Genomic DNA, 16,953 nt, shown 5'->3' on the forward strand with positions numbered 1-16,953 from the left:
TTTGTGCTGTTAGTTCTTTACCAGCAGGCACGATTTAACCGTGCCAAAAGCATCCCCTGCGATCATCTAGACAGGATACGGCAGGAATGTACAGATACAAGCCCGCTGCGTTTCACACTGATAGCTACGCCACTCGGCAAACAAAAAGTTCCCAGCCCAAGACCTGAAAGTTGGGGGCTCACTGCTTGAGCCCGGTGCGAGTGACTGTAATGGCAAAACATTCTGCTTAAAAATCAGCAGAGTGTCCACATTCGTTGTGTAATATAAAGCCTCGGGCGAAGTCCCTGCTTTGCTGTGGTTGGAAAGCAGGGGTAGTTTCGCAGCGAAGCGATGACCAGTCCCCAGGACGGGGCGGGGGCGGGAGGAATCCCCCCTACTCCCTGCTCCGGGGGATCGATCGATCGATCGTTCGTTAGCAAACGCCACCCGGGGAAAGTGACTTTCGGCTCGCTGCCTCCTGGGCTTGCGGCACGTTGGGTTGCAGTTAAACAAGCTCCGGTTGGCGTCCTGCTGCCGGGGTGCGGGGCGAGGGGAAGACACTTTCCAGCCAGGATGAGAGCACATTTCCCTGCCAGCGATGATTTCTCCCTCCCCCTCTCCACCAGCACCGCCTGGCCGGGAGCTGGCGCGGCGTGCCAGGCCGGGGAGCGCCCCGCAGCACCTTCTCCTCCCCCCGCCGAGCCCGGCCACTGCAGCAGCGTGGGACAGCGAGCGGGCGGTCTCGCGGCACACGCCCGAAGCAGCGGGGCAGCTGCCGCCCCGAGCGGGATGCGGGCAGGCCGGGGACTGGGGGCGGCAGCAGCGCCGCCGCCGCCGCCGCCGCCTGGGGGCTGGCAGCGTCAGGGGCCGGAGCCGCGAGCGCGGCTGGGGCTATTGTGTGCACTAGACAGGCAGGGGGAGAGAGAGACACACACACACACCCACACCCCTCGCTCGCTCGCTCGCAGGGAAAGTATCGCGAGAGCGGCTGGCTAACAACCTGCTTCACAACACAAGAGCGCTGCTAGGCTGCCAGCAACAGAGCCCCGGGCTCCTGTCCGCCTCCGGCTGCGCGGTCCCCGGCGCCGCCAGCCACATCTGGGGCGGCTGGGCAGCCTCGCACGTGCGGCCGCGGCCCGGGGGCCGGACGCTGAGCCGCCAGCGAGGCAGGCTGGTAAGTAGCCAGTAGCGGTGCCTTCCCTGACCCCCTTCCCGAGCTGGGCTGCACCCCCCCCTCGCCTGGGGGCACCTGCCCTCCCCCCCCCAGCCCCTTGTGGGGGCTGGCTCTGTCCTCCCTAGTGCATTTGACCCCCCTCCCCCAACACCCCACCCCCCCGAGTCTGCCCACAAAGGGAAAGTCCCGGCAGTAGTCCCATAAAGTTGGGGGGGGGGGTTGTTGCGGGGAGCCGCAATGAGCCACCCAGCGAAACGAGCCCGAGGGCAACTCGGAGCCTCCCCTTCCCGGGAAAGTTTGCGAGCGGCGCGGGCGCTGGGAACTTCTTCCAGCAAAGGTCAAACGGGCTCCCTCGTCCCTCTGCGCGGCTGCCGCAGCAGCGGTGGGATTGTTATTAAGCAACTTTCCCAGTATTATTCTTTGGGGGAGGGGAGAGGCAGAGCCAGGGGAGGACTCGGTTTAAGTTTATGGGATTTAATAGATGGCTATAAATGGGGTTGCTGGAACTTTAAAAGGCAGCAAGCTGTGGTTGGCTGGTAGCTAGATTTGGAGTAACATATGGCATTAAAAGGAGCACAGCTGGAGGTAGCATTTCCATCGCAGTGAAGTCAGAGCAGCTGACTCTCCAGCTTGCAGTGTAATTAGCAAACCGAGCACTCCCTCCCTCACTCGCATACTCTCCTCTCTCGCACACGCACTCACCCGCCTGCGAGCCTTCCTCTACTGCCGAGCCGCAACATCGCCGCCTTCGCCCGGGGTGCCCTCTCCCACCGCAAACTCGGGCGCCTCCAGGAGGGGCGTTTTTTCCCATGCACCCCTCAATCCCTGCGTGGCAGCCGGGTAAGGTGAGCCCCCTGGTTGGATCTCCCTGCTTGGAGCTGTTGCCGCAGGTAGTTGGACTTGTAGCCTCACCGCATCTCTCTGGAATGGTTGGTTTGGCTTTTAATAACTTTCAGGGCAGTAAACTTTGTGTGTGCGGGCTTCAGTCGTAGGACCTTTCTCCTCTCACCCCCCAAATACGTGAAGCGTTCAAGTTCCTTTACTAGCCCAAGCAATGAATGAGTGATCTATTATTTAATGTCGAATGATTGCGCATAAAGTTAAGTGTGGGATTGGATTGATGTGGTTGTTTCATTAAAAGAACAAAACTGATGTCCGGAGTTAGACATTTCCAGGAATGCATAAACTGCTGGGTTCTCCCTCCCCCCCCACCCCCCGTCCCGCCCCCAGTTTGTTAGTGAAAGAGACAAAGGTTGGAGGTGCTGCTTCTTTAGAAGCTTTTGTTTACTTGCAATCAAGTTTTTCCTGTTCGGAGCAGGTGGTGAAGGATGAGAAGCATGTTGGCTTTCTTTGTTTTAAATAAAACTATTCTAGACAACGAACAGTAAACGTTATCTCCAAGGCTGTTTCTTTGGCTTGTATTACCCAAAAGCCAGTCTGTTTGTTACAGCTGCTGGGAGGCTTTAGTTTATAGTAGCATTCAAGTTTTTCCTGTTTTGAACAGGTTATGAAGGAAGAATGGAGTTTCCAGACCATAGCCGCCAGTTGCTGCAGTGTCTGAGTCAGCAGCGTCACCAGGGCTTCCTGTGTGACTGTACTGTTTTAGTTGGAGAAGCTCAGTTCAGAGCCCACAGAGCTGTTCTTGCTTCTTGCAGCATGTACTTCCATCTTTTCTACAGGGACCAGTTAGACAAAAGGGATATTGTGCATCTGAACAGTGACATTGTCACAGCCCCAGCCTTCAGTCTGCTGCTTGAATTCATGTATGAAGGAAAGCTGGAGTTTAACAGTCTTCCAGTTGAAGATGTGCTCGCTGCAGCGAGCTACCTTCACATGTATGACATTGTGAAAGTCTGCAAGGGCAAGTTGAAAGATAAAGAATTGTGTTTGGAAGAAAAGATGAATGATGATGTGGCTAATTTGGAAAAAGATGAGCATTTTTTAGACACGGGAGTGCCCCTGGTACATGAGTTCGACCCGGGACACAAACAAAAATTCAGTGTCACAGAATATGATAGAGCAACGAATAAAGATAGGGTCAGTGGTCACCCTGGCTGGTGCTCTGATCTTATATGTGTCAGCTCTGTGTCTGCAGAGGCAGAATCGTGTACCATAGCAGCTGGAAAAACAAAAGCTAATGTCAATAGTTCTGCAGGATCTTTGTCCCAAAGGTCTGTTAACCATACCCCGGCTTCAAGTGATGTGGACTGTGCTCTGGATTTGTCTTTCAAGCCTGTGTCTGGGAGAGATTCCTTACACCCCTCCTACGTCTTTGGACAGCTGGCTTCCGACAGCCAGCAGCAGGGTACTGAGCCACTTGTTAAAGATGAACAAGACTTGCTGTCAGATCAGGAGGACAGTGAAGCAAGGAGTCCAGAGAGTCAGCATTTTGGGAATTCAGCCAAAAGCCTAGTGACAGGGTTAGGACACATGTTCACAGGAAACTGCAGTTCTCACGCAAGAGAAGATGATATAGATCAAGATAGAGATGAGAGTGAAGATGACATGGATTCATCAGATATCTCCTCCTCTGGTGTACTTGTGCCTCCTGGGCATATCTGCATTTGCCCCCTTTGTAGCAAAGTTTTTCCAAGCCCCCACGTCCTGCAGCTGCACCTGAGCTCTCACTTCAGAGATAAAGATGGCTCAAGGACCAGGTTGTCTCCTGATGGTTCGGTGCCCACCTGTACGCTTTGTGGGAAGACTTTTTCTTGCATGTACACCTTAAAGAGACATGAAAGGACTCACTCGGGCGAAAAGCCTTATACCTGTGCCCAGTGTGGAAAGAGCTTCCAGTATTCCCACAATCTCAGCCGTCACGCAGTAGTGCATACCAGAGAGAAACCCCATGGTTGCAAATGGTGTGAAAGACGATTTACGCAATCCGGTGACTTATACAGACACATCCGTAAATTTCATTGTGGCCTCGTAAAGTCCTTGGTGGTTTGAGACAAGCTTTTTTTTTTTTAATGGATGTTACTAATGTGTGGGTTTTTTTTTTTTTAAGGCAGCATGTGATTTTCTTTTTTTACTGATCTTCACATCAGTTAACAATGTTGAAAGATGCTAAGTGTACACTTCAGTGGCCTTTTCGCCACGGCCGCCTTTTTTCCCCCTGTTCCCCCCCCTTGTCTGTTGCGCACCCATGTTACATTATTTCCAAGTTAGTAGAGTGAAAATGATTTAAGATTCAATGATTTGGCTTTGATTTTTCATGCTGGAAGTACTTGCTTTGTGTTCACTCCCCCCCCCCCCCCCCGTTTAAAAAAAGATTGATAACAGAATCAGAGAAATACTCCAAGATTTACTTAAGTCCCCTAAATGCTATCTGTGTATTTCATGATAACCTAAGAGTTGAACTATAGCTTCTTCTTTTGATGTGGATGCGGGAATCTGCTCACTTAACTCCATGTGTCTCAAGATGAGACCTACAGCCTTTTCAAGAAGTAGGCTTAAATTGGCCCAGTTTTTTTAAAGAGGTTTGAGAATTCCTTGACTTGTACTTTACATATCTGGTACAGTTTGGCTTTTGATTCTTACTACTGTATCAGAGTAGTTTTGGAGTCAATCCTAAAATCAGAATTAAAAGTCTTGCATACAGACTTGGCATACTCAGAAGGAAAGTTTTAAATTTCTTTCTCCTCTTCCCTCCTCCAAGGACTATTATGTGTTGAATAGCACTGAGCTGCTTTTGAATTTTAAAAACTGGGTAGAAACATGTTTCTATCTGCGCTATATTCACTCCTTAGCTGTTGAAGGATAAGCACTAGAGTAAACAGGTAAACTCACGGGATATATGAACACATCTCCATCCCTGTCTGGACAAACACAGGGACCAATCCTGCTATTGCCGGGGAAACGTTACTTCAGTGAGTAAACTCATAGAGGGTGCAAGATTGGGTCTGTAATATGTCCCATAACCTTGCTCAGACATTTGGGAATGGATAAAACTATACAACAACTGCAGGGTCTGGTGAAGGAAATGCAGTGGCTGAGTAGCTAGTTAGGAACTGATGACCAGTATTCTTAAGAGGAAATTGGTCAGTGTAGTAATATGTGACAGTCAATCTTTTTGTTTCGTTTTAAAACGGGGATTTCTGACTTGTTCAGGATACCTGTAGCATCTTCTGGTACATTTTAGTAAAATTACGATTTTTTTGAAATGACCGATATTAAAGATCAGTAGCTTGGAGATGTATATATTTTTATGGCTTATATATTGTTAAAGTTGGCAACTGCCCTGGGCCAAGTTCTGTGGAATTCATCTGATTTCTTGGGTAGCACAAATGCAAGCCAGCGGAGGGACTTGGCCCTGCTAGTTTTGCACCAGCCAAACGAAATACTAACTTTCCCATTGTTTCCTAAAATTTAGACCATCTGTAATTATAACAGGTTACTGAATTCCAAATACAGTAGTTCAGTTATCTGCCTAAGAGAACACCCTTTGGTCTGTGCATGTCAGTAAATATCAGATTATGCCTCTCCAGTTAAAGCGTCCGTTCAAGGCACACACACATACAGAACTGAATTCTTATGACATCTGTGCTTTTGAATTTCATTTTTTCTGAACTGAATCTTTTTTTTTCCTTTTAATTAAGAAAAAAAGTTTATTTTGTCAAGTTTACTGACACTCCTGGAATGGTTTCTTGAAGTTCAATCATTTATTTTTAAACGAATTTGAAGCACTGAAGTGGATTCTTCTAAATACTGTACTTCAGAATATCGGATTTCATCCCAAAAGAAGGAATTGTCCAGCATTTCCCTTTACATGTATTAAGTAAGCACTACTACCTATGTGGTTTCAACAGTGTAATTGTGATATTGATCTATTGTGAAAGTACTTTTAAAAAAAACCCCAGGACTTCACTTGTTGTGACCTCCTTATTCATCTCTTAAACTATGAATGTACATGTAATGTGAAATTTTACTTCTACTCTTAGTTTGTTTAGACTAATTTCTTTGCATTACTGTAAAATATTTTTGCTGAACCTGTTACATAGGAACATGTGGGAGAGCACTGTATGTGTAAACAGACGTGGCTTTGGTACTGTGGTCTTATTCTACTTAATCACTTTTTTTTTGTTGTTGTTGCTGTGATTGGAAATAGCACTGAACAAAAATCTACGAAAACTAAGTTATTTTTTTTCTCCTGATGATACTTGATATAGTATTTATTAGAATTTTTTGAAGTGGAATTATTACTGTTAAACTATTTCAAAATAAGTTAATCTATGCTTCCCCTTAAATCTTACACAAACTTCTGTACATGCTGTAAAGTGAACAACTAATACAGTAGTGGTATTATCTAAACTAGCAATATTTGTTTAAAGTTTGCATTTTTTGCAATACTGCTGTTGCATTTCACTCTTCACTTCCATTTTTTTTTTTTTTTTTTAAAGCTCAAATATCCTAAATTGTGCCATAAGACACTAGTAGGGGGGCGAGGGAAAGTCAAAACAAGTTTGCATCTGACTTTAGTCTAGAAATAACTCACTAAACTAATGCTATGAGCATGCTCTGTACTGCATTGAATATGGGGTAAAAGTAAAAGATATAACAAGCTGTGTGTTTTCTTTTAGTGCGTTATTAATGCACTGTTCTTTTCTCATAGCTTAGTATTTTTCTCCCCAACCGTAATAGCTTGAATTTCTAAAGTAAAGATGTTTGCACTTATTTTTATTTTAAAGTGACTTTTGTTTTGGTGCGCTCTGTCTTGGCTTTGTTTTTGTTTTTAAAGTTGCAATAGCTTTGAGCATGTCTTCAAAAATGGCTCATTACAGAGAAATACTAAAAACATTGCACACTTATGTTTTCATAAAATATTTCACTGTGGGGGAGTCACCTCTGTAAAGACTAATACTGCTCTAAATTTTAAACACTGGATTTGTCTTTGACTACAAACAAAAACTGTGAAGTTAATGTAAAAAAATCATCAATATTTTTAATTGTTTTTAATCCTGTTGCAGTTCAGATTAAATATGTATATTTAAAGACACTAATTTTTGTGGGAGAGTTTTATAGTATACAGTATGTAGAAAAGCTATTGGAATGGAATATATTTTATAAAAATGTTCGATCACTGTTTTATAGTGAACTGTTTTTTTCTTCAGTGTTAGTACTAAACTGTTTAGTCTAGAGACGACAATCGCGTAAAGAGTGACTTAAGGGAAAACTATGGTTAGCGCTTAGTATTTTTGTGTGGAGTTTTGTTTGCAACTGTATCGGTATGTGCTGTAAAATGTGACAATCGTGATTAGGATTGTTGTCTTTATAAATTTACACAAAATAAAATGTGCTAGAGTTGTACATCGAGCCCTTTCGCTCTTTAACGGAACTTTTAAAAATCTATACCTGATGGTGGTTTCACTGTCTCTTTGAATGACAAACTAAAAATCCAAGTGGCCCTGAAAAAGTAGACAGTTGAGGGAATTGCTATATCCTTGTCTGACAGGGACATAGACCCAATGTTTAATCCATTACCCTGTCACTGAGGAAAACTAAATATTCACACCCTGTTCTTCTGTTTTGATGTCCTAGTCATACTGATCCGAATTCAGAGCCTATTGATCTCAGTGTGAGCCTTTCCACTCCCCCTTTTTGAGCAACTCTGCAGTATATGCTGCTCTGTCTAGAGCTGTGTTTGCTTCTACTGGGGACATGGGTACCAGGTCACAGGTTCCTATCCTGTAAATGCTTAAGGATTTAAGTAACTCTACTCATATGGTCCAATTGACTTGACTGAGACTTCTCCTGCATAACTTTATTCAGGTGGGAGTAATCTCACTGAAGTCAATTGGACTGCTTACATGAGTAGTTACACACATAAGTAAGTATTGACAGGATTGGGGCCTTAAGGTCTGAGCCTATTCCCACTGAAGTAAATGTAAAGGCTCCCTTCAGTGGGAGTTGGAATTGGGTTTTCTTTTTTAAAGGGCCCAAGTTGGACATGCTGGCTGCTTCTGAAGAGACAAAATAAGCTGTGTGTTGCTATATTCTGAAGGCCCCAACCAGGGACAGAAAGTTTGAAAGAACCAGTATTGCAGAGCTGCAAGGAAGGAAATCCTATTTCACGGAGCATGTTTTGTCCTTTCTTTTGCTGTAATATCTTTATTGCAAAGTCTCTCATATTGTATTCAAGCACATTTCCTGCCTTGCAGCACTTCAGTACCTCCTGTCTCGCTCTGTAGGGAGGATAGAGTGCTGTTGGAGACAACTATCATTCCTACGGCACCCGGCTGTGATGTGATGAAGTGTTGGCAAGTTTTGTATAATTTTATTGGATGTGTAGCCACCGCTAGAGGTAAGTGAGTGTCTGTTGGTGGGATTCTTACAGCTGTCTGTCTGGCACCATTATCCATTGTTTTCTTCTGTCCCTGGCCTTCTGAATACACTTGCAGATAGACTGTTTTCAAGATGCAAACTGAACATATCCTATTTTATTGCTCTGCTGTACAAAAATACCTTCCTTTGAGGGATGGTAGACATAGGAAAAGTGTTTTTATTAAACTTAAAGATGACCCTGTAAGTGGATGATCTGCAAATATGCATCAAACAAATATTTCCAAACTGAAGAAAGCAGCACACAAGTGTTTGTTTGTTTTTTAACACTTTGGCTTGGGCATACTTTGCATACACTTTGGCTTGGCCCATTTTATTTATGCTGATTAAAAATGTTAAGGTATCCTAACACTCCAGATCTTGGTGCCTATTGCTTGATAACTTATTAAATTTTAAGGTGTATCTGTGCTGCCTGAAATATGCAGCAAATATCACGCTTTTCCACTATCCAAAGACTCAATAGATTATAAACAAAACAGAAGGGAGGAGAGGGACATGTATCAGAGTGGCTGCTGGGTTTTGATATCTTTTGGAAGATGGACTTGCTGTTTAGCTATCAATTCAGTCCTGGTTGGCGCTACGTTTCTTTGAAGTGCCAACTGCCTTCCACTCGCTAGCTCGAAGAAGGTCCTTAAGCCTTACAGAGTTGGCCCATATATTACTTCAAACAAAACTACACAGAAAAGCAAAACACCTTGGTACCAGACACACAACATTGTATGTCCAGCTGTGCAGTTCACACCGCCACATGTCACAATGCAGGCCAGAGACCACTGCAACAACAAAGAAATGACTTTGTGCTCTCTCGGCTGATGTGGGCTGATATAGCAGCCCAAATATAGTTACCAGCATTTTGCTATCATCAGTTGTTTGGAAGCAGAGTGCTATCGAGGGTTTTAATCATGTGGGTTCTCCATTAGTGTTTTGGATTCTAGATTGTGAGAGGTAGCATCTATGGTTGGCCATGCTTTTTAATTTTTTTTTTTTTTTAATACAAACTAAGCATCCAGGCCTTGTGATGTGATGAAGTACTGTCCTTTTGACATTGGAAGCACACATGAGCAACCTCTTGTTGCTGGCCTAAACTACCAAAATCTGACTGATTCAATCATTCTCAACATTAGCCTTGATAGGTCGAAAGTCGGTAAATACTGATCTGGGGCAGGAGTTGTCTGCTGGGTAACTGAACTTTTCTACTGACTGTGTAGGAATGGCTGTCTCAGTAATGCCATTCTGCTTACTGGTCATCACAAGATATTGCTGTCTTGGACTGCAGTTGCCATTCTTCCAAATAGTCTTGTGGGTATTTTTTCTTCTGCTCTAAGTATCCCTGAACGTAATATGAATCAGCAGCTGTTATCTAAGGGAAGCTGTGGCAGGTGTGACCCAGAGGAAGTAGTGTGTGTAGGACAAAGCTGGTATCAAGTAAAATGGAGTCAATGGTGCAGTTGGCCTCTGAAAACGTTTTGTGCTCGAAGTATAAGAATTGTTAACAGCACCATTGCTAGTCAGCCTGAAGAACAATTTGTCTCGAATCGCTTCTTGTTTGTTCTGGGGAGAGCCTGGCTGCAAGTGCAGCCGATTAAGCAAGTTGGTGCAGAGCTGCATCTTTCATAATGATGGAGAGACTCTGGTTTCTTACTCCTTTTTATTAATGTAGAAGGGGGGTGGTGAAACATTGCAGAAGAATGCAAAGCACTATACGTGTTAGTAACCTACATGTCCAAGGTTGTGACGTTCTGATTGGCTTCTGACTAGTGCCTTTCATCCAAATGAAAAATATTTGCTAACCCTGCTTAATAGGAAGGGAGAACAAACAATTTGCTTATTGTTACCTTTTCCTGTTTGTTCTCTTTTTAGTACAGCTGCACACTTCTGTGCACAGCTGGCTCTTGTGCCCTTTCAGAGTGATTTGTCACAGAAAATAAAAATACTTGCCAACCTGGCTTTAACCAAAAAAATCCATTAATAGCCTTTGGCCTTTATATGCATCAAAGTGACAGTCCTACGCTGCCCCAGTAAGAGAAGCCTGGCACAAACGCGGAGCAAAGTCTGTGCTGCTGCAGGCTGCCAGCCAAAACGTTTTGTGCAGGCCAGCAGTGACGACAGTTTCCATAGGCAGAGGGTCTGCTCTGACAAACCAGCATCCAGCCACCCACTTGAATTAACACCCAGGCCTCTTCCTCTTGTCCCTTCCCACCCGCTTGGACAGCTACCTCTTTCTGATTGTTTGTTTTTTGTTTTTAATAGTTTCTCTTGTGTGCCAAGTTGTATTTAAACTGTCCAAGACAGTGTCCGTGGAACTTGCATTTTTAGCTACTTCCCTGTTAACCCATCCATTTATGTTTAACTGCCTCTGGCTAGTCCAGTTTATTTTGTGTTCTTTCTAACTGGCTGAGTGTTCTCTGTGGGGCACAGCCTGTGTTTTGCATAGCATCAACCACACTGTTGGCAGCTAACAAACGTCTGAGGAATTGCTGGACTGGATCAGACCCACAGTCCAACCAGTCCAGTATCCTGTCTTTGACAGTGGCCAGGATCTGATGCTTCAGAGTGTGGGGCAAGAACCTTACAGCAGGCAGATGTGGAATTATCTGCCCTTCACACTAGGGCTCATAGTGAGCTTCAGGAGTTAGAGATTGGCTTACAACCTGAAGCTCAAGGTCACTTCTATAACTGTTAATAATTATGGTAACTGGATAGTCTTGATGTCATGTAAATATCCACTCCCTTTATGGACCTTACTAATGTCTTGGCCTCAATCACTTCCTATGCCCATGAGTTCCACAAGTTAATTACACATCATGTGAAAAATTATTCCTCTTAAAAGCTTTTATATACAGTCTCCCCTGTCTGATTCTTTGGTAAAATGTCTGTGACGAAGTGCTTTTGCCTTTCACAGAGTGCTCTAAAATGCTCAACTTGCTGTGTGGAGACACACACTTGGCCCTTTGTTGGGTTTAACTTTATTAATAAAGTTTAGCTGAAGCCTTATCCCCAGGCTGCTTCTACCTCAGGACTGCTCAGCCCACTTCCTAGATCCTCTCTCTCAACAGCCACTTCATCTCCCTTCCATGTAGGTGGCGTTATGAGCCATCTGCTTAATGCTTTCCCAGCAGGTTCAGCACCTGTTCAGAGGGTGGTGTGTTCCTGGCAACCTCTGCATATCTGTTAGATTCTCAGATCACATTAATGAACACTGTAAATGTAACATTCCACCACGGGACTTTCCTGGCTGCTGGCATGTGACCGAATTACTGCAAGGTGCATGAGTGGCTTAACTGAAAATATTTATTTGCTGTGTCCCTCTTCTGAGTTTAAAAGCAAACCAAGCCAAATCCATAGGGGATTGATAATGGACACACATCCTTTCACTGCCAGGCTAACTATTTCAAATGATCTAGCTTGGTCCAAATATATAAGTAGTCTTGGCCTCTACAGTATAAGAAATGAATCTCCAGGCCATGTCCTAGTGGACTGGTGTCCCTGTCACACAAAAGCCCTCATCATGGGCATCTTTATAGCTCTACTAGAAAGGCCAAGAAATGAACTAGGCGGCCCCAGTCTCTGATATTTGTATGACTCTGCAACTCAAGGTTCGAGTGAAAAACGTTTGGAAGGATAGTCTGCCCATGCTATTGTGTGAATAAATAGAAGACATCAGTTTTCCCTCCATCCAATGTCTCTCAAAAGTACTAAACTAGGAGCGAAGAGGTGCACGTGTAAACAAATTGTTTTCCAAGACACAGAAAATGGACCATTTGGATATAACCCATCTTTACCCCAGGAATCCTTTTTACACATTTGAACTTCTAAAACGTCGTTTCAGATCGTTAGAGAAAGAGAAAAGGATCACAGAGTTACGGTGCATTCAAGAGAAAAGACTATGTAAAATTGCTGGGTTAGATGGCTTGAACTAAAGTCAATTTCCCTGTTACAGATACTCCAGAGTGAGAAGCCAGTTTGTTGATTGCTCCAAGAAAAAGAGGATGATTATTAGATAAATAATGTTCCCCGCCCCTCCCCCGGTAATGGATCTACAGGCCTAGGAGTGATTTATCAACTAACCGATGGATAATACTCCTGACTTAGTGCCTGCGTTTGACTGCTCGTGTGTATTGTGTCTGTGTAAAAGGCAACTATGAGGCAAGGTATTTTAAAGACCTTTTAAAGCTTGGAGCCTCTGGTGAATTTTTCACAATATACATAAGTTGAACAAGCTGTTCAGAAATCCATCACATCTCTGTTTATTGCTTTAACCTATTGAAGCCAGGGGGAGATCCCACGGATACATCCTCTATTTACTCATGTATTGGAAGCGGATTTTTTTTTTTTTTAATCGAAGGGATCAGCAACAAGACATTGAGTTTTCTGTAAATTAGAGGTAAACTACTTTATCTCTGTGCCTCTAAGCAGGGAATCCCTATATGCAGGGATCCATCATCCCTGTCTACTGTCTAATCATTTTCTTTAATCATTTCCCTAAACCCACTCTCAATCTTGCTTTACTGGATTCATTTTATAATCAAACCTTTTCAGGATGCAGTTTAAAATTTATATGCATACCGTAACTGTCTGATGGTTCCTCTGATTTGGATAAGCGAAGAACTTCTATTGTCAGTGTGACAATTAGGCTATAAAAATGGATTTATATCAGTTTATCTAGTCATGTTATGGGGTAATGGATGAAACTAACCAGAAGAAATACTGAAAATAGAACTGGACCCAGTGTCCCAGGGAGAAGGAGCCACTCTACAGGAAAAAAGCAAACCCCAATTTGAAATCCTACAAATGTTTTTATTATAGAATCATGTTAATGTAGGGCTGGATGAACCCTGGGAGGTATTTGTCCAACCTGTCCTTTAAAACCTCTAAGGAGTGGGTTGTGGAACCTCCCTTGGAAGCTTATGCCAGAGCTTAGCTCCCCTTAGAGTTACAAAGCTTTTTCCCCCTAATCTCTAATTTAAATCTCCCTTGCTGCAGACTAAGGCCTTTACAACTTGTCCTGCTGCCAGTAGAGGTGGAGAACAATTGATTACCATCCTCTTTATTACAGCCCTTAATAATATTTGCAGACTGTTATCTGGTCCCCTCCTCAGTCTTCTTTTCTCAGGACTAAACTTGCCCAGGATTTTTAATCTTTCCTCATTGGTCAGGTTTCCTAAACCTTTTACCCTGTTTGTTACTCCCTCCAGGTTGTGCCCATCTGTCCTATTGTGTGGCACCGAGACCTGGCCGCAGCACTGCAGCTGAGCCCTCACCATTGCAGAGCAGAGCGGGGTAGTTACCTCCCAGGTCGTCCCTACAACACTCCTATTAATACCCTCCTGTGCAGGGCTTAAATGCAGCTGGAGCTGTCTGGATTGGAGCTCTGGTAAACGTTTTCAACTCCCGTGAAGTTTTTATAGCTTGCGGGGGGTGGCTCTGGGAAATACTCTGAGAATTTAAGCCCTGTTCCTGTGCCAGTTCTTGGGGCACCCGGGACAGAGAGTCACCTCATTACCCACTGCCTCTAGAGAGTGAGAGAGTCTTTCCAGTGGTAGGTGGGTAGGCGCTCCCTGACCCACCAGCCTTTCAGCCACTCAAGTGCTGGCAAGTCCTGACTTTGCCTTACAGAATAACAATAGGTGCTTCCCAATCCCCGTGTCTCTTTGGATCATTCCCCTGTGAAGTCCAGCCCCTCACGCTGGTTATTTACAAAAATTCCACATCCTTGGCACCCAACAGTGCGGTATATCCCAGTTTTACCTTAACCTGCCGCTTCTGTAAACCATGCAGCGCTTGTGAGCACTTACAATAAAACAAAGAAGGCTTAAATAATTGAGAATAAAGATTTAACTAGAAATGAGAGAGTGGTGGAAACAACTGGTTACAAAGCAAAACAAAATGCAAACCTGGGTCTACGCTTATCAATAGTTACCTTTCTTATCTAATAAAATAAATTTCCCCCATGCTCTCCAACGTTCACTCTGTTGCAGAGCTGGCTGGCTTCTCAAGAACCAAGGTCCAAACATTTGTGAAAGCAGTCTGCTCCACAGGGTTTTCCTCAGTGAATGGGTATACAGTACTTCTCCCTCCTCTGTGTTATACTGAGAACAGCTTTTTGTTTCTATGTACAGGCAGGGCCAACCCTTGTCTTCTTGTAAAGATGCTTAATTATCTTTAAGTGATTTTGATTATTGATGGATTGCCTCTGTTTTCCTAGCCAAAGTCTTAGTATTGCACAAAGCTAAACAAATTGAGCCTTGCGCTCTATCACCAGCCAAATAGAGAAGCAGTGACAACTCCCCCGTGCCTGAATGGGCCGTCACTGAAACACGTTATCTCCTGGTGACTAACTTCTACTCCAAGTCCATGAAGCAGACTTTCAACATAAATACACCACTAAACACCTTAAATATTACCTGTACATACATCTTACAATGATTATGAATCTTGACAAGTTGTGAACTTTCTGTACATACCTTATACGTTAGTCTTTTTATGGATAAATATGCTGTAAGAAGTGTACGGTGTAGTGCAGAGGTGGGCAAACTACGGCCCATGGGCCACATCCGGCCTTCAGGACCCTCCTGGCCCCTCCCTTGCTGTTCCCCTCCTGCACAGCCTCAGCTCACTGTGCTGCCGGTGCGATGCTCTGGGTGGCAGGGCTCTTGCAGAGCCACAGCCTGACCCGGTGCTCTGTGCTGTGTGGTGGCGTGGCTCCTGGGGGTGGTCGGGGACAGGGAGGGGTGGTTGGGGCAGGGGTCCCAGGGGGGATGTCAGGGAATGGGGGGGGGGGGCGGGTTGGATGGGGCAGGGGGCCCGGGGTGGGGCTGTCAGGGAATGGGGGGGGGAGGTGCAGGTTGAGTGGGGCAGGGGGCCCGGGGTGGGGCTGTCAGGGGGTGAGAAGCGGGGCGGGGGGATCGGATAGGGGGCGGGGGCTGGGCCACACCTGGCTGTTTGGGGAGGCACGGCCTCCCCTAACCGGCCCTCCATACAATTTCAGAAACCCGATGTGGCCCTCAGGCCAAAAAGTTTTCCTGCCCCTGGTGTAGTGAGTTGGTCAGGTGTATTGAGAGCTTTTTGCAAAGACCAGGGGACCTTTTGCCAAGGGGTCCATGTCACAACACCCCAGAATGATCATAGCCTTTTTCCCAACTGCATCCCATTGTTGACTCTCATTCAATTTGTGATCCGCTGTAACTGCCAGATCCTTTTCAGCAGTATTACTGCCTAGCCATCTATTCCCCATTTTATAATTGTGCGTTTGATTTTTCCTTCCTAAGTGTAGTACTTTGTATTTATCTTTATTGAATTTCATCTTCTTGATTTCAGACCAATTCTCTAGTTTGTCAAGGTCACTTTGAATTCTAATCCTGTCTAAAAAAGAAAAGGAGTACTTATGGCACCTTAGAGACTAACCAATTTATTTGAGCATGAGCTTTCAATGAAGTGAGCTGTAGCTCACGAAAGCTCACGCTCAAATAAATTGGTTAGTCTCTAAGGTGCCACAAGTACTCCTTTTCTTTTTGCGAATACAGACTAACACGGCTGTTACTCTGAATCCTGTCTAAGTGATTGCAATCCCTGCCCTCTTGGTGTCATCTGCAGATTTTATAAACATAAAATCTCTACTCCATCATCCAAGTAATTAATGAAAATATTGAATAGTACCAGACCAACATGGGGCCCCATTAGATATGTCCTTCCAGTTTGACAGTGAACCATTGACGACTACTCTTTGAGTATGGTCTTTCAAACAGTTGTACACCCACCTTACGGTAATTTCAATGAAACCACATTTCCCTAGTTTGCTTATGAAAATGTCATTTGGGAGTATGTCAAAAGCCTTACTAAATTCAAGATATATTGCATCTGTTGCTTCTCCCCCATCCACTAGATCAGTAACCCTGTCGAAGGAAACTTAGGTTGGTTTGACATGATTTGTTTTTGGCTATTACTTATCACCCTATTATCCTCTGCATGCTTACAAACTGATTTCTTAATCATTTGTTCTGGTATATTTCCAAGTATTGAAGTTAGGTTGACTGGTCTGTAGTTTCCTGGGTGGTTTTTAACATCATGCTGTTGTGCCTTTTAATACTGTCTTTTTGAGACATTGACAGCATTCCTGAACTCTTTATTCACAGGGACTGTACTGACCAGTTCTCTGAATTTGTTAGTCTGCTTTTTTGAAGTCCATTATCTTGATTCTGCTGCTTTCACTCCTTCCTTTCCCTAGAATCATGAAATCTACCATTGCATGATCACTTTCACCCAATTGAATTCAGCCTTCAGATTGGTAGCCAATTCCTCCCTTTTTGGCAGAATCAAGTCTAAAATGTCTGTCCCCCTGGTTACTTCCTCCACCTTCTGAAAGAAGTTGTCCCCAGTACATTCCAATAATTTATTGGACATTTTGTGTTTTGCTGTCCTATGATGGTGTCCCTTGAATAGATTTATGTGGACAGAGTTGGCAA

General features: G+C 44.4%; 1 protein-coding gene and 1 long non-coding RNA gene across 4 annotated transcripts in view; one reads left to right on the top strand and one right to left on the bottom strand.

Annotated features, from left to right (window-relative positions):
* LOC144930671 (uncharacterized) overlaps positions 1 to 2,239 on the bottom strand; it is a 53,515-nt gene extending 51,276 nt beyond the window's left edge. The window contains exon 1 of one of the 3 annotated variants that reach the window (XR_013635992.1): positions 1,856 to 2,234. This is a non-coding gene — a long non-coding RNA (uncharacterized LOC144930671). Of the gene's footprint in view, positions 1 to 1,855 lie in introns of all 3 variants that reach the window. The other 2 variants (XR_013635990.1, XR_013635991.1) reach the window with 2 other exon arrangements.
* On the top strand, positions 979 to 7,457 carry ZBTB42 (zinc finger and BTB domain containing 42). The gene is made up of 2 exons (XM_073349813.1): positions 979 to 1,153; positions 2,658 to 7,457. The coding sequence occupies exon 2, from the start codon at positions 2,672 to 2,674 to the stop codon at positions 4,100 to 4,102; it is 1,431 nt and encodes a 476-aa protein (XP_073205914.1). The 5' UTR covers positions 979 to 1,153; positions 2,658 to 2,671; the 3' UTR covers positions 4,103 to 7,457.
* Positions 7,458 to 16,953: the final 9,496 nt, after the last annotated feature.

The sequence above is a fragment of the Lepidochelys kempii genome, chromosome 6 (genome assembly GCF_965140285.1).
Source record: "Lepidochelys kempii isolate rLepKem1 chromosome 6, rLepKem1.hap1, whole genome shotgun sequence".
NCBI classification, from domain to species: Eukaryota; Metazoa; Chordata; order Testudines; family Cheloniidae; genus Lepidochelys; species Lepidochelys kempii.